This window comes from Scomber japonicus, chromosome 13, assembly GCF_027409825.1.
Source record: "Scomber japonicus isolate fScoJap1 chromosome 13, fScoJap1.pri, whole genome shotgun sequence".
NCBI lineage: Eukaryota > Metazoa > Chordata > Actinopteri > Scombriformes > Scombridae > Scomber > Scomber japonicus.
Genome location: NC_070590.1, coordinates 9301608 through 9319222, shown reverse-complemented (window position 1 = coordinate 9319222; position 17615 = coordinate 9301608). Strand labels below are relative to the sequence as shown.

General features: G+C 39.0%; 1 protein-coding gene across 1 annotated transcript in view; it reads left to right on the top strand.

The window, feature by feature from the left end:
* ppm1e (protein phosphatase, Mg2+/Mn2+ dependent, 1E) overlaps positions 1-14962 on the top strand; it is a 36917-nt gene extending 21955 nt beyond the window's left edge. Inside the window, exons 2-7 of the mRNA XM_053332183.1 lie at positions 7690-7811; positions 10989-11188; positions 11701-11889; positions 12690-12833; positions 13706-13799; positions 14028-14962. Coding sequence (XP_053188158.1) covers positions 7690-7811; positions 10989-11188; positions 11701-11889; positions 12690-12833; positions 13706-13799; positions 14028-14962 — 1684 coding nt within the window. The remainder of the gene's footprint in view (positions 1-7689; positions 7812-10988; positions 11189-11700; positions 11890-12689; positions 12834-13705; positions 13800-14027) is intronic.
* Positions 14963-17615: the final 2653 nt, after the last annotated feature.

Genomic DNA, 17615 nt, shown 5'->3' with positions numbered 1-17615 from the left:
GCGTGCATGAGTCATCTGCTAACACATACACGCAGAGCTCTCCAGTTTTATCACTGTGAGCAGCCTGTCAAAGCTCCCTGCATGATTGTAGCTAAACACAGCCACAGCAGAGACCACACGAGAGAACAAAAGCGGCACCAGACTGCGGTAAGGACCGAGCATTGGGGAAGGAAGTAATCACCTCTGAGTCAAACATAACGCTATATTAAACTCCAAATGTTTCCAACAGTCAGGATGAGGTCAAACGTCACATGTCAGCTAATGCCGTATCAAGGTGAAAATGTGACATTAAATGTGTTAAATAATCGTAAATTGGATTAAAAATATTTATCTTTCTTAAATAATAATAATAATCAGTATTATTATCTTATTTAATGTATGATGTGGCAGTAACGGTATCTTTGTGTTAAGGTTCATTGAAAGTAGATGTTTATTTTTATTTCACAGATTAAAATCGTAACTTTAACAAACTCAATTAAAAAAACCCAAAACAAAATAGTTTCATATCGTGTCAGACTCTTGTTGCTACTTGCTGTGGAGACTGAGTGCGCATTGACTAATTACTAGGGGTACACTCAGCTCACGAGACGAGACACGATATTGGGTTCACGAGATTGAGACGAGACAAGATTTTAACTATATTTATAGATGGATAATTTTGCTATTTATGGAAATAACAACCATAAATACAAAAGTTAGATACAATCACGAATACCAAAGTATCCTATTATCAAAAATTATAATATATTGCTAATAAAAAAACCACAGAAATAAAAGTAAATTGCACAACATATAAATTGTGTTATAATTTGGTAGTGTGACTCATTTTACTTTTGGCATCATTAGGCTTCCACAGCTGCGCTAGATTCCTCCGCTCCTCTTACCTCAGGCTCAGTGTAGAGACCTGAGGTCAACTTACCACTGCTCCTCTCTTCATCTCATACTTCTGTTCTGACTGAGATCTTCTCAGCTGGTGGAAGCTGTAACAATGTTAATGATCCACACATGACAATATAAAAAGAAGACATGAAGTGCGAATGAGCGATAGAAAACCGATCGTCTTTCTTTTCTTTTTTTCTTTGGTGCGCCCCTTAATTATAGCTTCGCGAGACAAAATTCACTTCGACGAGAAATATGGTCGCGTTTTCACGTGGCATGAGATCTCGTCACACCCCTACTCATGTCAGTCTTTAATTGAAAGAAAAGTTTTCAAATTAACTCTGAAAACAGTGAACTTAAAATGAATAAAATTTTCACTACAATTTTCACTACAGCAGACATGAGTCAAACTTGTCTATGTTTTTGTGTTATTGTTTTTTTTTATTAGTTTTATTGAGGTTGGTTACCGTGACAACTACAACTTCATGCACGTTGTATGTTGAAACAAGTGAATAAAACTTTTTGCAGGTTTGATTGGGAGGGAACTGAACACCAAACACAAACTATAGCTATAAGAAAAAGAAAACCGAAGATGCAAACACTCTCTAGCTAGTGTGTCCAAGCTGCCTGTAGATGTTGCTATATAATATATGCAGGTACTTATATATGAACCAGTTTGTACTTAACAAAGTCACCAGCCATGAACAACATATCCCAAAACAGAAACAGCAACACCTGTATGATTGAGACAATGTAATACAAAGCAGAGAGGGTCAGATTCTCTAAATTTTGGGTCTCTTTATGTTTTTCTGTGTTATTTCTGCTGTACATTTGTTATTTTCATACAATCAACAATCCATATGACACAAGAAAAGCCACAGAGTACACAGTAAGCTACATTTTAAAATAAAGCTTGGCAACATTTACAAAGAGACTGAGCATTGTGTGATATAGCAGCTCTTTTACTTCCCTATGAAGTCATGATTTTGATGGCCAGTTTACCCAGCTGCACCAGTGCTGTGCTGGCAGGGTTTATCTACTGTAAGCAGTCGTGTTGTTGCAGTGTGATGGTGTGAACTGAGATTAAGCTCTCCTTTAATCCTCCTCCGCTCCACATGACCTCACTGTGATGCACAAGCAATAAGGAGCTGTCATTGGTGCACCACGTGTTCTCCTGTGTGACCTACAGCCAATCAGAGCTCCTTAGCTCAGCATCCACCCCCAGTGGGCCACCAGTGGTGGAACGAGCGAGGAGAAAGAGAGGGGGTATAGTGTGTTTCTATGAATGGAAACATGGAGGAGAGGACACTGGTGACGAAGAAACCCAAATACCCTAAACCCCGAACACCACCTTTGATTTTTTCTTTTTCTTTAGCTCTTCTTTTTTCAGTGTGTCTGCTTTTCCACACAGGATGTACTATAAGTATATAGTAAATAACCTATTTTTTGCCTTAACTCTTTGTGAATAAAACAGAATTGGTAAACGAGGTGTATGTTTCTGCTGATGGAGAATACTGCAGAGGTCTAACCATTGAAAAACAACTGATTAAATGTATTTTAAAAATGTGGGATTGACAAAACATTTATCAACATGATGCTCTGATATAAGCATCTCAACATGTGTGCACTCACTAAACTGTCCAGACAATATCTTTATTGAAGGACAGGTTCACATTTTTCAATTATGTCTTAAAGGACCACATTTTATCTGTATCTATCAGAATTAGGGATATAGTGTGAAAAATAGATATTTTTCTTCATAATGTTCTCTGTGTCTTTGGGGGCGGCTTCTTTCAGACATAAGCTGAACTGACGTGCTGCATAAAGGGCCAATTTAGGAGTTTTTTTGATCTGTAAATCATGCAAAAATATTCCAGTTGAGCCCCAGAATATAAATATAGACCTGGAAATGAGCATGATACATCCCCCATGAATGAGGCCACTCTGATAAAGCAGCTCTTTTGAGTTTATGGAATAAAGTCTGCATTGCACGGGTTTTTATGCACGTTTGCTGCCTGCAGTTATCAAGACTGTTACCATGTTAGCTACATGGTGGGCTGGATTTCTAGTGCCTGACTCACAATGGTTGCAACAAAAGATAAAATAATTTTCACTGATAACTAGTCAGAGTTGTAAAATCCTGTCTCCTAGTATTATAATCAATCAATCAATCAATCAATCAATCAATCAATCAATCTTTATTTGTATAGCACCAAATCACAACAAGGTTGTCATGTTGAGCTTTGGGAAACAGTGATGGACATGTTTTAACAGTTTTTGGTCATTTTAGATTTAATTAATTGAATGATTCAAAATGTGCACCTGTTCTTTAACCTTAACAAAATGTAAGATAATGTAATAACAGCTTACATAAAGGTACTTGCATAGTGTAGCGTAAGTCACCTGACCTACTGTAATGGTGGCACCAGACCAAGACGTCTGTGACTTCGCAATTAGATTTGCTACATAATTTGTCTTGATAAAGTCTTCATATTCTGTGATCTGCCCTTCAAGAAAGAGAACAAGATATTTCACTGTCACAGACACATTTTCAAGGAGGAGGATTACCCAGGAGGTTTCTATGGTTACAGCTTTATGGGGGCATGATTTAACTACTCTGTTCCTGATGTCTCTAGCCCTTGACCCAGTTTGAGAACAAAATCAAGGACCTGGCGAAGAAGAAGTTTAAGGGAAGAGAGGAAATATAAGACTAGACATCGGTCCAGATGACCCTCATCTATGATGTTGATTGAAAACTAAAATCCAACAGTAGATGTAGTTTCAATTTTTCCTCTTTTAACAAGAATAATCCCAACATACTGCTACAGGCAATTTGGGCCATCCCACTTTTTTCAACTGGAGATTTTCCACTTCTAAAATAACTGAACAGCAGCACAGAGTGCTCTCAACGTGTCAAAAAAGAACAGGTATTATGTAGTAAATTATATTACACGTATTTGAAATAACTAAATGTCATCTTTGATCAACCCCATCAACAAAAAAGGAACATTGATATTTGATGATTCTGCGAAAGCTTGGATCATGTTGAACGTTTTTGCTGACATATTAAAATTTTGTGCTGTTGACATTATGTGCAACTACCGTATAGTTTAAGTCAGGGAAATTAGTTATGACTAAGGTGTGGTTAGGGTTAAGCAATTAAAACACTTGGTTATAGATAATTTACGGTTAAAAATAGCCATCCATCTCTCTGATCTTTGCTTGATATTCACATATTTCTACCTCGCCAAGTAGAGGATACACTACTTCCTGCTCTGGCATTAAACATTTGCGGCAGATGTAAATAATAGGTGTGCTATCGTCCAAATGAAACACAACTTTCAGGGATACAATATCACATATTAATGCCAGGTGTAACTTCCTTAATGTTGATCACTGACTGACTCTAGAAACAAAACGATGCCATGGAAAATACGTCACAAATTATCTGGATTTATTTTATCCGGTGTCAGGATGGAAGTGAGTAATGGGCTTTGTTATACATTAATCTATTCCTGTAAGATGATCGTCAGTAAAGTTATTTGTAGGTCCTGTGGTTGCCATGGAGAGCTAGACGAATATGTCGGTCCCCTGTGTGTGGTCCCTGCGGTGTTGTAAATGTAACTTTGCATTTTATCTGAACTTTCTCAGACACCACAACCTATCGAGAGAACAGAGGAAAAGAAAGAAGAGAGGCAGACGCAGATTTTAACATTGAGGATATGAAAAGATATGAAAAGTAGTTCATTGTAGACTACAGTGAAAGTAAAGAGGATGCTTCACAGAAGAGCAAATATATTGAATTAACAGATTTCACACATTTACTCTGGTGCTGTGAAAAAAAGTAACACATCAAATGCAATAAAAAGCACAGCAACATATAGGTGTTGTTTTTAGTCTGCTTTTAAACTGTATTCACTTTGGCGCCAGTCCATATATGACAAATCATCTCAGATGTTTTAAATATGAAACAAGGCTGTGTAGATATGCTTCATAGAGAAAAAACTGTGTTATCAAATCCTATTAGCGGAAGAAAAAGTCAGATACTTTACTTTAGTAAAAGTGGTAATACCTCACGGTAAAAGTACTCAACAACTAGTAAATCTCCAGAATTTTAAAACTTGCGTATAGCAGCTATAATGATTATTTTTCTAATATCAATGTATCAAATGACAATGTGTAATGCGTTACGCGTGGCTCATAGTAAATTATCAGCAACTCTGCAGCTACTTTTGGCTTTGTGGAGCTTTTTAGCGAGTTTCAGCTCATTGTTGAGCTGTCCGGCTGCAACCTCACTGTTTTGGTTCACTCTCATCACTCCCATAGTGTTATTTTCACTATTTCACTACCTGCTCAACACCAAAATGCAAACAAACTCAGTACACGACTCGCTGGTGAATATTGTGGAACATTTAGCAGCTAGAAGAGAGCCAGAAATTTCCCTCAGGAGTCAATAGAGTCCAAAAACAGAGCTAAAAGAGAGTGAATATTGGACTTAGCCAGAAACATGACTCTAAATAATGTTGCTCTGTAACTGTTAGAAGTATAAGTAACATTTTGAAGTACATCAGCATATAGCACTTATTGCAGTTATGTTATGAAATCAGTAAATGCAGGTTTGACTTCCGAGGTACCAATAAAATGTACTTAAAGTAGCATATCAAAAGTGAAAGTAGTCATTAGGCAGCAGAATGACTCCTGTCAGAGAGTGATTATTATTACTGTTGCTTTACTGAATATGCTGCATTTTATGTGGTTCCTACAGTGATGCAACTTTTAAGCTATATTTATTAGCTGTTAGGATCATTTACTGCTAAGTAAATCACATATTTATTATATAAAAACCTTGATCTTCACATTGAAAAACTACATTGTAGCTGTAAAATACATGTAGTGTAAATTGTCAATAAATGAGTACCTCAAAATTCAAAAAGATTCAAAAAGAAGTCAACACAGAGATCGAAGGACTGTTGTGATATGACCACATTTTGTTAAAATATTCTGACGCTATATGCAGTATATGTGTAAACACAAACATCTCTTGTATTTGTAGAAAGGCTACACGTCTGTGCACATTTTGGAAATTAACTTTGGAAATGAGCCTTTGGATAATCTGTGTAAATGAGCTCTGCTGCCTCTGTTCGAAAGAGAACTGCTGAATTCATTAAAGATGCTGAAGCTGGCTACTGTTGTCTTGGGTTTTCATTTATTAAACGTATCATTTTACATAAGAGCCACAGAGGGGCCTTTCACACTTAATACACAGTGTTTATTGTAGATTATGTCCCAGTGTTGAACTCAGCCAACCAGGATTCAGTTATTTTAAATTGTACTTTTCACACGAGTTCAGTTCAGGTTTATATTCAACTTAATTTGAGTGAGCTGGAGAGCATCCAGAAGTTGAGTTACTATGGTTACCTGCATCTGGAGGTGGCCTAGTTATCTGGTGACTCATGTACAGCAAGTCTTCAGTCCTTCAAACGACCCCTCCTCCTCCTCCTCCTCCTCCTCCTCCTCCGCCCACCCAGCTCTCATTAACCTTAAGAAGAGACACACCTCCTCCACCACAGAAGCAGCACAGTCTGACCAGATGTAGTGATTTACCACTGCACTTATTATTTTGATGTTCGTCCAGATAAAAACTGGCTCCAGTTCACTCCAGATGAAATCTGTGGCTCTACGGGAAGTCTGAAGCAGTTTAAAATGAATTCAGTGTAAAAGTTTACAATGTAATCTACAGCGATCAGTGTACGTATTGTGATTGTTTCATCATTCAGTGAAAATCTGCTGTATTCTTCACCCCACACTTTTTGTGCATGTTGTATTGATCTTGAATGTTGCCTGTATGATAAATGAGATCTGCAAATATTTTATTTTTCTGATTTATATTTTTTGTTGCATTAACAAAGAATCTATGGCAAGAGAATTTCACAAAACGTGTAAAAGTATAAAAATATAGATATGAGAAAAAAACCTTCTCATTATCAATTGATCTGCAGATTATTTTCTTGATAAACTGATCAATTAGTCTATGAAATCTTAAATAGTGAAAAAACTGCATTCACGGTTTCTCAGAGGCCATGGTATATGTATAACATGGTGTTATGTCTGAGGAAGAGTGTAAAATGTTATGATATTCAATGTGGAACTTATAATTGTCACACTTGAAAAGCCATGACCATCAAATGTTTGGCATTTTTGCTGGAAAATTACTGAAATGATTATGAAATTTTCAGCATAGTCAATTAAATTTGCAATTAATTAAATTGCTACTTTTTTCTTTTTTTTACAATTAATTTTCAAAGCAACCATGAATATACATCCATGGCAATCCATCCAATAGTCGTTGAAATTAATTCAAACTCACACCTGTCAACCTCATAGTGGAGCTAGAGGGAAAGTCAATAGGATTCATCCTCTGGGGAACATGAAAGCCTGAAATATCATGACATTTCACACCAATACATACAATAATTGTTGATATAATTCAGTTTGCAGTGGTGGATCGATGGTGCCATCTCCAGAGCCGTGTAGCTAGCATGGCTATAAATAAACTTGCCAGAGCTCTCTGATAGACAAACAATGTAATTATGACACTTTCTAAACTGTCTTAATTTACAGTATACACTGCTGATAAAGCTCTAACAGCGGATACATCATCAACAGTACATTAAAATCACACCTATATTTTACTTTCAGACAAATGAATTGGCTATGTGATAGAGGATATTGTTGACCTCTGCAGAGGAACATTGGAATATTTTTCTTTCTTGATTTAATTCATAACTGTGTCGTCTCTCCTCACCACAGTAACTGCCCATGCTCCCTGGCTGCAGCCCTGGCCAGAGCCACAGCAGACAGCATGCTGCAGACTGACCTCTCCATCCATCACCTCAATAAGACTGTGGAAGATGGAGCTGACCCATTACCACGTGAGTCTCTGGGGAGCCCACGAGACTGCTCTCTCCCTCTCTCTCTCTCTCTCTCTCTCTCTCTCTCTCTCTCTCTCTCTCTCTCTCTCTATCTCTCTCTATCTCTCTCTCTCTCTCACACACACAGATATATACAGAGTTACAGACAAATTAGGTCTCTCTATCACTTCATCCCACACACATACACAGCCATATAACCACCAGGGCTTTGTCCCAGTTCTCCCACGCAAAGCTGCATTAAGTGGTATTTGACCACTAGAGGGCAGAAAGTAGACTGAAAAACATACATCTGTGAGCCAGGACACATTATATCCACCATACTACAAACCAAGAGATTTTTATTATATATGCTTTGTCTGGTCATAATCCCATTATAGTGATAGTCTAATGTAAGTCACAGGAATAATGTTAATCTGTGCATTATAAATGCATCAAACCTACATATTAAAGGATTTTTTAAGTCGTCAGATTCTCAAATGAACACTGAAAAATATTTTTCTTGCTGTAATCATCCCTGTTGTTCATACTGACCATTAGGAGATCCCCTCCAAATGCACTTACAATATAAGTACCACAATCATAATATGAGGTTTAAGATTGCTGAGTTGGTCAAATAAAGTGGACATCTTCCCCAGTTATAGTTTGTTTTGTATAATAATCCCTCTTTGTGTCTCTTGTGTTTTCCTGGTCAGCTTCAGTGGAAGTATAGTTACAAAAAGAGAGGGAATATAGCACTAAAAAGACTGACTTTGAAAAATATTCAGTGAATGAGTATACACAGGAGGAATGATTACAGCAATGAAAACATGTGTCAGTGCTCATTTGGGCAACCCAACTGTTGTTTTAGGACATAATAGAAATATTGTGACCCTATACTCTAAGTTTAAATTTAAAGTTTAGTTTAAAGGACATTGACTGAAGAGTTAAGCCACTCTTAACTCTTCTACCTACAGAAACCAGGTTCAGAAACCTGAATATGTTGTTTAACATGATCAATGCACATCTGAGATACTCCAAAACCCAAGGTTTTCTTAATAGCTTTTCACAGAGCTAAATGACCTAAATATGGACGTTCTCCTCACATGATAGCAAATGTCTTGTCTTATATCTCACCCAAAGTTATCACAGCATCAAACTTTTTGCAATCTGGATAACATCTAGTGAGTCAAGTATGGCTTACTAGATTTTAATTTTGATGGGCTTGTATTGAAGCTCACCCTGGTCTGCACCTCGTTGCATTCGCCCCCTCAAAGTCAGAACTTCTTGTGTTGCATAACAGCAGATCACATCCTGTTTGATGTTGCCTCACTGCACTCTGCTGTTCATATTTTCTTCGGGGTTTTGCAAGGTGTTATGGGTAGACCTCAAAGCCAGCTGCAGTGCTAAAACATCTTCACTTGGAGCAAGATGGAGGAGGGGGCTAAACAGTACTGGGTCACTGATGGATTTGCAAGAAAGTGGAGGATTCAGGGTGAAGGGAGGAAATGGGACACAGCATTAGCTACTCTCTCTGTCTCACCTATTTGAGTAGAGTGAGAGAAAAGACAGCAGCGAAGGCAGGATAGACTGTTACACCTGCAGCTATAACATTAGTAGGTCAAGCCTAGAAACGCAGCCTTCATCTTGGTTATTACAGAGAGCTGAAGCCTGTTCCACTAACTTCTATCAGTGCAATCACTCAATGAACTTTTCTTTCATTTGCCTCTCTGAAAAAGTAAAACAGGTCCCCGAGGGTTTACTATCCACAAGAGCTTCATTTTCACAGGGGATGGGAACAAAGTTGACTTTTGACACAGCAGAATTGTTTAACTAAAAGTTTTACTGTCTTAGTTTGATTTGACTTGAATAAACATCTCTAAACATTGTTTTCTTACTGTCCAGCTGCCAAAATCCAGTTGAGAGAAGAGAGGCGTTAATAAAAATGCTGATATCAGTCGCTTTTTGCACTCACAATTTTAAAAGCAGCAGTTTTTCTCACTTTCTTTCATTGTGGCCCCCACACACTCTGAAACCAAACCTCAACACACTGTCAAGCAGAATTTGAGCAATTTATTAACATTCATACAGTTACAGTTACCAGTATGTGGCATGTTCCAGTGTGGCAGTGTATTTATTATACACATCATAACTTTTTTCCCTTAGCCTTGATTTCCACCCACACTCTCCTCTCCTCTGACAGCCATGTCTGGTGTAACCATGGCAACTCAACCAGCCTCACTCAATGTAACCTGCAAAGGTGTTGAATTTGTGGGAAATGGTGTTTGTTAGAGGCGACTAGAAACTGGAAAATGTAATATGCAATATAATATATTTTTAAAATTCTTGAGTGAACTGCACATGTTCTTACTGCTTTACAGTCTGCACTTGTTTTTAACTATCTTAAATAAACCGGCACTGTATTTATTAAAAGTTATTAAAGTCAAAGTGTGATAAACTTAAAGGAATTTAACAAACAGTCACAGTCATCAAATGCAAACTGTAAAGCTGCAGTGATTAGTTGATTGTTTTGCAACTTTTTTTTGGAATAGTTATTTACAGAGTATTTTTTATTTCAGCTTCTCACATGTAGGCCTATGGATTTGCTGCTTTTCTCTCTTATGCCATTGTAAAATATTTAAGGGTTTCAGACTTTGAAATGACTGACCAGACACAAAATTATTTTATAATTATGGATTAATTAACGAGAAAATAACCTGCAGATTCAGAGCAATAAAGTAAATAATCAGTTGCTGCAGACCCAGAAAGATAAAAATATCTTTCCTTCATTGAAATAAATAATAATATTAATTGTGAATACATTTCGACATACAATATCTCAAGAGGGGCTTTAGAGCTACTATGAGGTGATGGAACATACAGCTAAAGTGTTTTATACAGAGTGGTTTGGAGAGTTTTCTGTGGATGTTTTGATTTTTTTTTTTTAAACCTTCAGTCTAAGAATAGATGGATTCTTATTGCCACTCCTGTCAATCTAGACAGGCTACATCTGTTATCCTCCACAAAGGAGTGAGTTACAAACTTCAACTTCTACAGGGATGAGTATTCAGTGGAGTTTTCCTTTAAACTCTGACTGAAGCTTACCTGCGGGTTGGAGAAAGCACTTGTGCTCTCTGTTTTAAATACCATTTACAATAAAGAATCCCTCACACTGGCATATTCTTTGTGTGTGTGTGTTAGAGATGGACTCTGTGAAGTTTGCCCGGCTGGTGTTTAACAGACTGTTTGAGATGTGCTGCCTCTGGATGAAGGAGCTGCCCTTCCGCCGCCGTCCACAGCCATACTACGAAACCTCCATCCACGCCATCAAGAACATGAGGCGCAAGATGGAGGACAAGCACATTATCATCCCTGATTTCAACACACTCTTCAACCTTCAGGTTGTCCTACTACTGGTCTATAAAGCATTAAATGGTCCGGCCCTAAATACATTTCTGATTTGCTTTATGTTACAAAGTATCCAGACCCCTCAGGGGATCTGGGACAGGTTTACTCATTGTTTCCAGGATCAGAGCCATGCAAGGTGAAGCAGCTTTTAGTGTCTATGCTCTCCACCTGCGGAACAAAACTTCCTGAATATCAGAGATTTGCAACTTTCCAATAAATTAAATGTGTAACTTATTTTTAATCTTTAACTATTTATTTGCTGTTTTTAGTTTGTAATTGTCTATGCCCCTGTAAAGAACTTTGTGTCTGAATGAAGCTATAAAAAACTGCCTTGTAGTTTCAGGTAGCTACAAGTTGCCCAGAGGCGATCATTCATACAGCCTTTGAAATTATCTTCCAAGTTTGTTAGCTGGACCCCTCAAATTCAGATCTCTTTAATGTAACTTAATACTTAAAACAGTCTGCAGTCTTCGCTCATGACTGACTGACTATATTTGTTTCTCAGGATCTGGAAGAACAGGCTTTCTTTGCTGTGTTTGACGGGCATGGCGGTGTGGATGCTGCCAATTATGCCGCTAACCACCTCCATGTCAACTTAGTGCATCAGGAATCCTTCAGCCAGGACCCATCAGATGCACTCTGCAGAGCCTTCAAAGTGACTGATGAACGCTTCGTAAAGAAGGCCGCACGAGAAGTAATCATACCTACTATTAATACTACTGATATTTTTTACTGCTGATACATATTACTAATACTTTTCCTACTACCACTTCTACTACTGATGCTACCATTATTGCTGCTATTACTACAATTATTATTGCTACTAACTACTTATGCTAGTGTAATCATATTGCTACCACAACTACTACTACTATTACTACCAGTATTACTACTACTGATGCTTTTACTGCTAATACATACTACCGTACCTACCACCACTACTTATACTACTGTAGCCTATCCATTATTGCTACTACAGCTACTACTACTTACACTACTGCTAAAATCATTGCTGCTACTACTATTAGTACTATTAATTAATAAAAATAATATTGCTGTCATTATTGCTGCAACTACTACTAATGCACAAATACTAGATAACTGCTACTGCCATAGTACTAATACCACCACAAATGCTATTATTGCTACCTTACTGCTACAGACACTGCTAAAACCACTTTTGCTGCAACTTCTAAAACAGCTGTCACTGTCTTCACCACTACTAATGTAATATCACAATAGCATATGTAGAAAAACTATATTTGCTTGTCTATGTGAATTAACTGCCTGTTTACACATTATAAAGGCTGGAGTTACAGATTAGATGGAGAGATTATTTTATATGAGTAGTCGTGACAATGTTTCTGCTAGTTTTTTGGTCTTTTGTTGATCCTGACCCAGTAAAACAGGGAGGCAGTGTCTGTTTAATGTAGTTGTGGTGCAGCTGCTGCTTACTGAGTGGTGAATACATACTGTAACATGTGTCTTTGGCAGCACCTGCGTTGTGGCACAACAGGCGTGGTGACGTTCCTGCGGGGCCGGACGTTGTATGTGGCCTGGCTGGGAGACTCGCAGGTCATTCTGGTCAGGAAAGGACAGGTTGTGGAGCTGATGAAACCACATAAACCAGACAGAGAGGTAACACACATACATCTTCAAACACAATTAACCAATCTACCACTTCCACTACATAAATACTTGATTAAGACAATGAACCAAAGGTGAAACTGGATTTCAGTGGATTGTGCATCAGTTTATTCACAATTTTGCTGTATAGAAAGGATTTCAACATCCCCAAGAAGGTTGGAATGATTTGCAGAAAATATATAATTTAAATTTTTCTAACTAATATTGTGATTGCAATTTAAAATGGAATTATTTTCTGTAAATTAAACTACAGGGCTGTACTTGTCTACATAGCTTCTTTTGTTACCATTTGATGGAGTGAGGCTAGCTATTTTATGCTGTTTCCAGCTTGTTTAACAGGCAGATATGAGATTGGTGTGATTGGATATGACATCAATGCCCATTATAATACAAGAACCAAATTATCAATAAAATGACCTTTAAAAATCTGACAGTTTAGTTTTACTGTGACATGGGAGAAAAATGTTATACTTTAAAACTGTGTCTACAACTGCTTCCTACGTACGTACACTTATTGTGGGTAAAATTAATCAATAAGCTGCTTTTTGATAAACAACGGTAGCATTGTGTACTAACCACATTTCACACATTTTCTCGCATATTTTCAATCGAAAGTATTAATATATTGTTATAAGAGTGGAATATTAGTATGGCATTTACATAACATCCACCTTCAATCTTTCAAAAGAGAGAATAGAAGAAATTTGGATGGAGTATCACTTTAAGTGCGCGGCAGAAGCGGGTGATGCACTGCACTGAGTCATAAGCTGCAGGGGATGTCAGCATGAAATTGTTATGTACCATGTGACAGTCACCACCATGAATCAACATTAAAGCCAACTGTGCTTCATGCCTGTTTGCAGGATGAGAAGCAGAGGATTGAAGCTCTGGGAGGCTGCGTGATCTGGTTCGGCACATGGAGGGTTAATGGCAGTCTGTCTGTATCCAGAGCGATAGGTAAACTACCACATACCCATACACTCGACTGTTATATGTGGACTTTCTGTGTTTATTAAGACAAAGACCCATCTGTCCCTAACAAGAAAAAATTTAAAAATATGAAGTCAAACTCAAAACAAATGGACATTTTTACTGCTGAAACAAAAGAATCCACCCACACATAAATTCAAGTGAAAGCTGGCATGAGCAGGAACAAATAGACTAATCTTTTACGTGTGTTGACAGGCGACTCAGAGCACAAGCCCTACATCTGTGGTGATGCAGACCATAGCACCTTCCCACTGGACGGCTCAGAAGACTACTTGATTCTGGCCTGTGATGGCTTCTGGGACACAGTGAATCCAGATGAGGCGGTGCGGGTGGTCAGTGACCACCTCCTGGAGAATACCGGAGATACCACTATGGTAGCCCACAAGCTGGTGGCCTCAGCCCGAGATGCGGGCTCTAGTGATAACATCACTGTCATAGTGGTCTTCCTGAGGGACCCACGCTCACCACCACCCACCAGCACCGACGATGATGAGGAGGGCGCGATGGAGCGAGAAGTGGAGGAGGAGCAGGTAGCAGAGGTTGAAGAGGAGGAACAGGAAGAGGAAGAGGAGGAGGAAGAGGCAGTCAGGGTACAGCGCGATGGTCGAGAGGGAGGCAGCAATGCAGACATCGGGGGGAAAAGTCGTGGCGGTTGGCCCCTGCAGCAATGCTCCGCCCCCGCTGACCTCGGCTATGAAGACCGAACGGACTCGTTCACGGACAGAACTAGCCTCAGCCTTCTGGGGCCGTCGTTGGAGGGCCGCATCTCCCTGACCCGGGGCTTACAGCAGCCCTGCTTCAATTTCAGCCCTGATCTCTTCACAGCCTCTCACATCTACCAAGAGAATCGCCCCCTGAGGCGCAGGTCCTGTATCCCTTTTCAGGAGTCCAGCATTGCTGGCTTCACGGACCCACTGTGGCCCCAGACAGCCACGCTGTTCGGCCAGGCAGTGAGACGAAGCCGTAGAGTTGAGTATGGTAGTCGCCGGTGGAGCCGGAGGTGGCCAGGCAGATCCAGGGAGATGCTAGGCCTGTTACCCTCTGGCCACTTGCTGCCCCACACGCAGCGCTGCTCCAACTGGAGGCCTGGAGTGGCTGTGCCTCAACTGCCCCACGATGCCACCATCTGAAGAGGTGACCCTAACCAGACCATCTCCTTCATTTATTCAGTCCTGCTCCCTGCCCCTCATCCCACCCACCCACCTCTGCCTTCAACAACACGTCTTTCTTTGATAGTAGGTAGTTGTGGCTCCTGAAGTCGTTACGTGATCATTGAATCTCTGTTGGAAGAGTGGTGCTCTCTGTTCTAAGCTGAAATGTTTCCAAATGTAAGCTGGCCCACTAAACACAAGCCTCGCTCCTTAATGCTGTAGGTAAAGCGCAAAACTTAATCCCCCTACTTTATGACCAGTGATCAGTCAATATGAAGCCAGAGCTGGAGATACAGGTTGATCAAATGTGTTCTGACTGAATATGAAATTAATCTAGACAAGAACAGACACAGTTTGCTGTAGGCAGTGCAAAACATTTGAAAGATGTTGGCTCTTATTTAAAGCTGTGTGATTCCACTTCATGAACAAGGAAAAGGAAGAGAGTTTAGAGGCCAATAAAAGAAAGGTCAATTTTAGAATCAGTGCCTGGACTCTGAGCTGCCACAAACACACAAGTCTACTGCACACGCTTTCAAGTGTGTGTTGTTAGAAAGCTGGAGCAGAAGTCTTTGTTGGACTGTAATAGCTCTCCGGCACTAAACAATGCATATATTAAATGAGATCACTTCGCATTCAGTCTGAATACAATTTGTTTACACTGTTTAATTTATGCTCAGTCGCTCCACACCCTTGGCAGTATCTCTCGTAGGAAATTGTGAATTTAGGACAGGAAGCAAAAGTCTAACATATTTGTTGCTCATGGGTGCATGCAGAAGGAAAGAAACTATTTTGAACATCAATATGTGTACAGAGGGTATCATGTTCACACTAACAAGTTGATTGTTATGGGATTTTTGAGGGCAGGTAATATTAATATTTTTTAAGTTAGATAATCCAAAAGTGCCCCAAAAAATGCCCAAACCTTGGCCACAAAGTTGTATTGTCTAAAACGTCATTGTAGGCTGTAGAAATAATATTTCCCCTCAAAGGAACTAAGGGACCAAACTATGAAAAACAACCATAATCATCACTTAAATACACCATCTAACACATTTTTTTGTGCATCCATGAAAGCAAGGGCAGCTTTCAAATCATACTAGACTGAAAGAGACCAACTGTGTGATCATTCCACATCTCTTTTCTTTCTATTTAGTGACACCTGGGTATAAATGCAGAGTGAGGTGACACATACTGTATCTTTTGTCTTGAGACAGCTGTCGTGAACCGTCGAGCGATCGAGCATTAAATTAAGCTCTAATGGCTTAGCTTAGCCCTTTGTCCCTTCAGCAATCCTATGGTGGCAGATGAATGAAGTTCAGCCAGAACAATTGTTGCTCCTGCTTTCTGGGACTGAAGGCACATGCTGTTCTGCCCCCTCTCATACAGTCAGTGACCCAGCCATTATCCATCCGCAGTTTGTCTACATAAAAGCACTTTTACATCGGATTATAAAAGATTATCAGTCACTTACCTGAATAAATGCTTCATGTAGTCCAGTATTCCAGATGGGGATATACTCCTGTGGTAATGGGGTTTTTTTGGGTAAGGTGAGGGGGTATTTAAAATATATATTTTTGTTATAGTTGTTTGGCCACCTAGTTATTGCTAGTAGTCTATTTACTTTGACACAAAACCTATTCAACAGAAGTATTTTAGCAGGCTTGATGAGTGCACAACCATTTTTTTTGGGCCAGGATAGTTGAAAGATGCAGAACACGTGCCTTCCATATGTGTTGCTAAAGCCTACTTCCTTGACACTGATAGGCCTACTTACTAATTACCAATATATCGTCATTAAGGACAACTATGGCGTGTGCTATGTGCCACTTTAAAGGAATAGTTTGACATTTTTGGGTATACTTACTTTCATTTTTCTTGTTGAGAGTTAGATGAGAAAATTGGTAACACTCATGTATGTGCTAAATATGAAGCTCAAACAGCAGATAGTTAGCTTTTGAGTAATGTTTTTTAAGAAAAAAGTGCCCAAATTCTTTTTTTCCAGCCTACAAAATGTAAATATTTTCAGGTTTAGATAGTCTTTCGTAAGAGTAAATTGAATATTTCGGTTTGTTTACATGTTGGGACATGTCAGGTTGCATCTTGGGCTATTGTAAATGGTGGTCCACATTTTTTCACAATTTTTTGACATTAAGTAGACCAAACAACTAATTGATCAATAGAGAAAGTAATTGACAGATTAATCGATAATGAACATAATCATTCGTTGCAGCCCTATGAATGACGAAGTTATGAGCTTTAGTGCTGTTAGGTGCTTTTTTAAAAGTCAAGTCTTATTGCTAAGCTAACCTAATTGTCTGCTGGCTGTATTTTCATAATAGCATAGCCTACAGATGTGAGAGTGGTATCAATCTTCTCATTTAACTCGTGCCCAAAATGTCAAACTATTCTTTTAAGATTCATAACCCTTCAAACACCACAAAGAGCGCACCAATCTGCACATTTTTGTGCCTCAGTAGCTTGAGGAAAGAGAGCAGAGATTTCTATCTGTAAATATCCACAACAGTACAACAGAGCAAAAATCCCAGTCATCACCAACTGCAAGATAGCCTCCATTGTCAGAGTAATCCCCTGAGGCTGGCTCCCACGGCCCCACAGCACCTTTATAATTGGA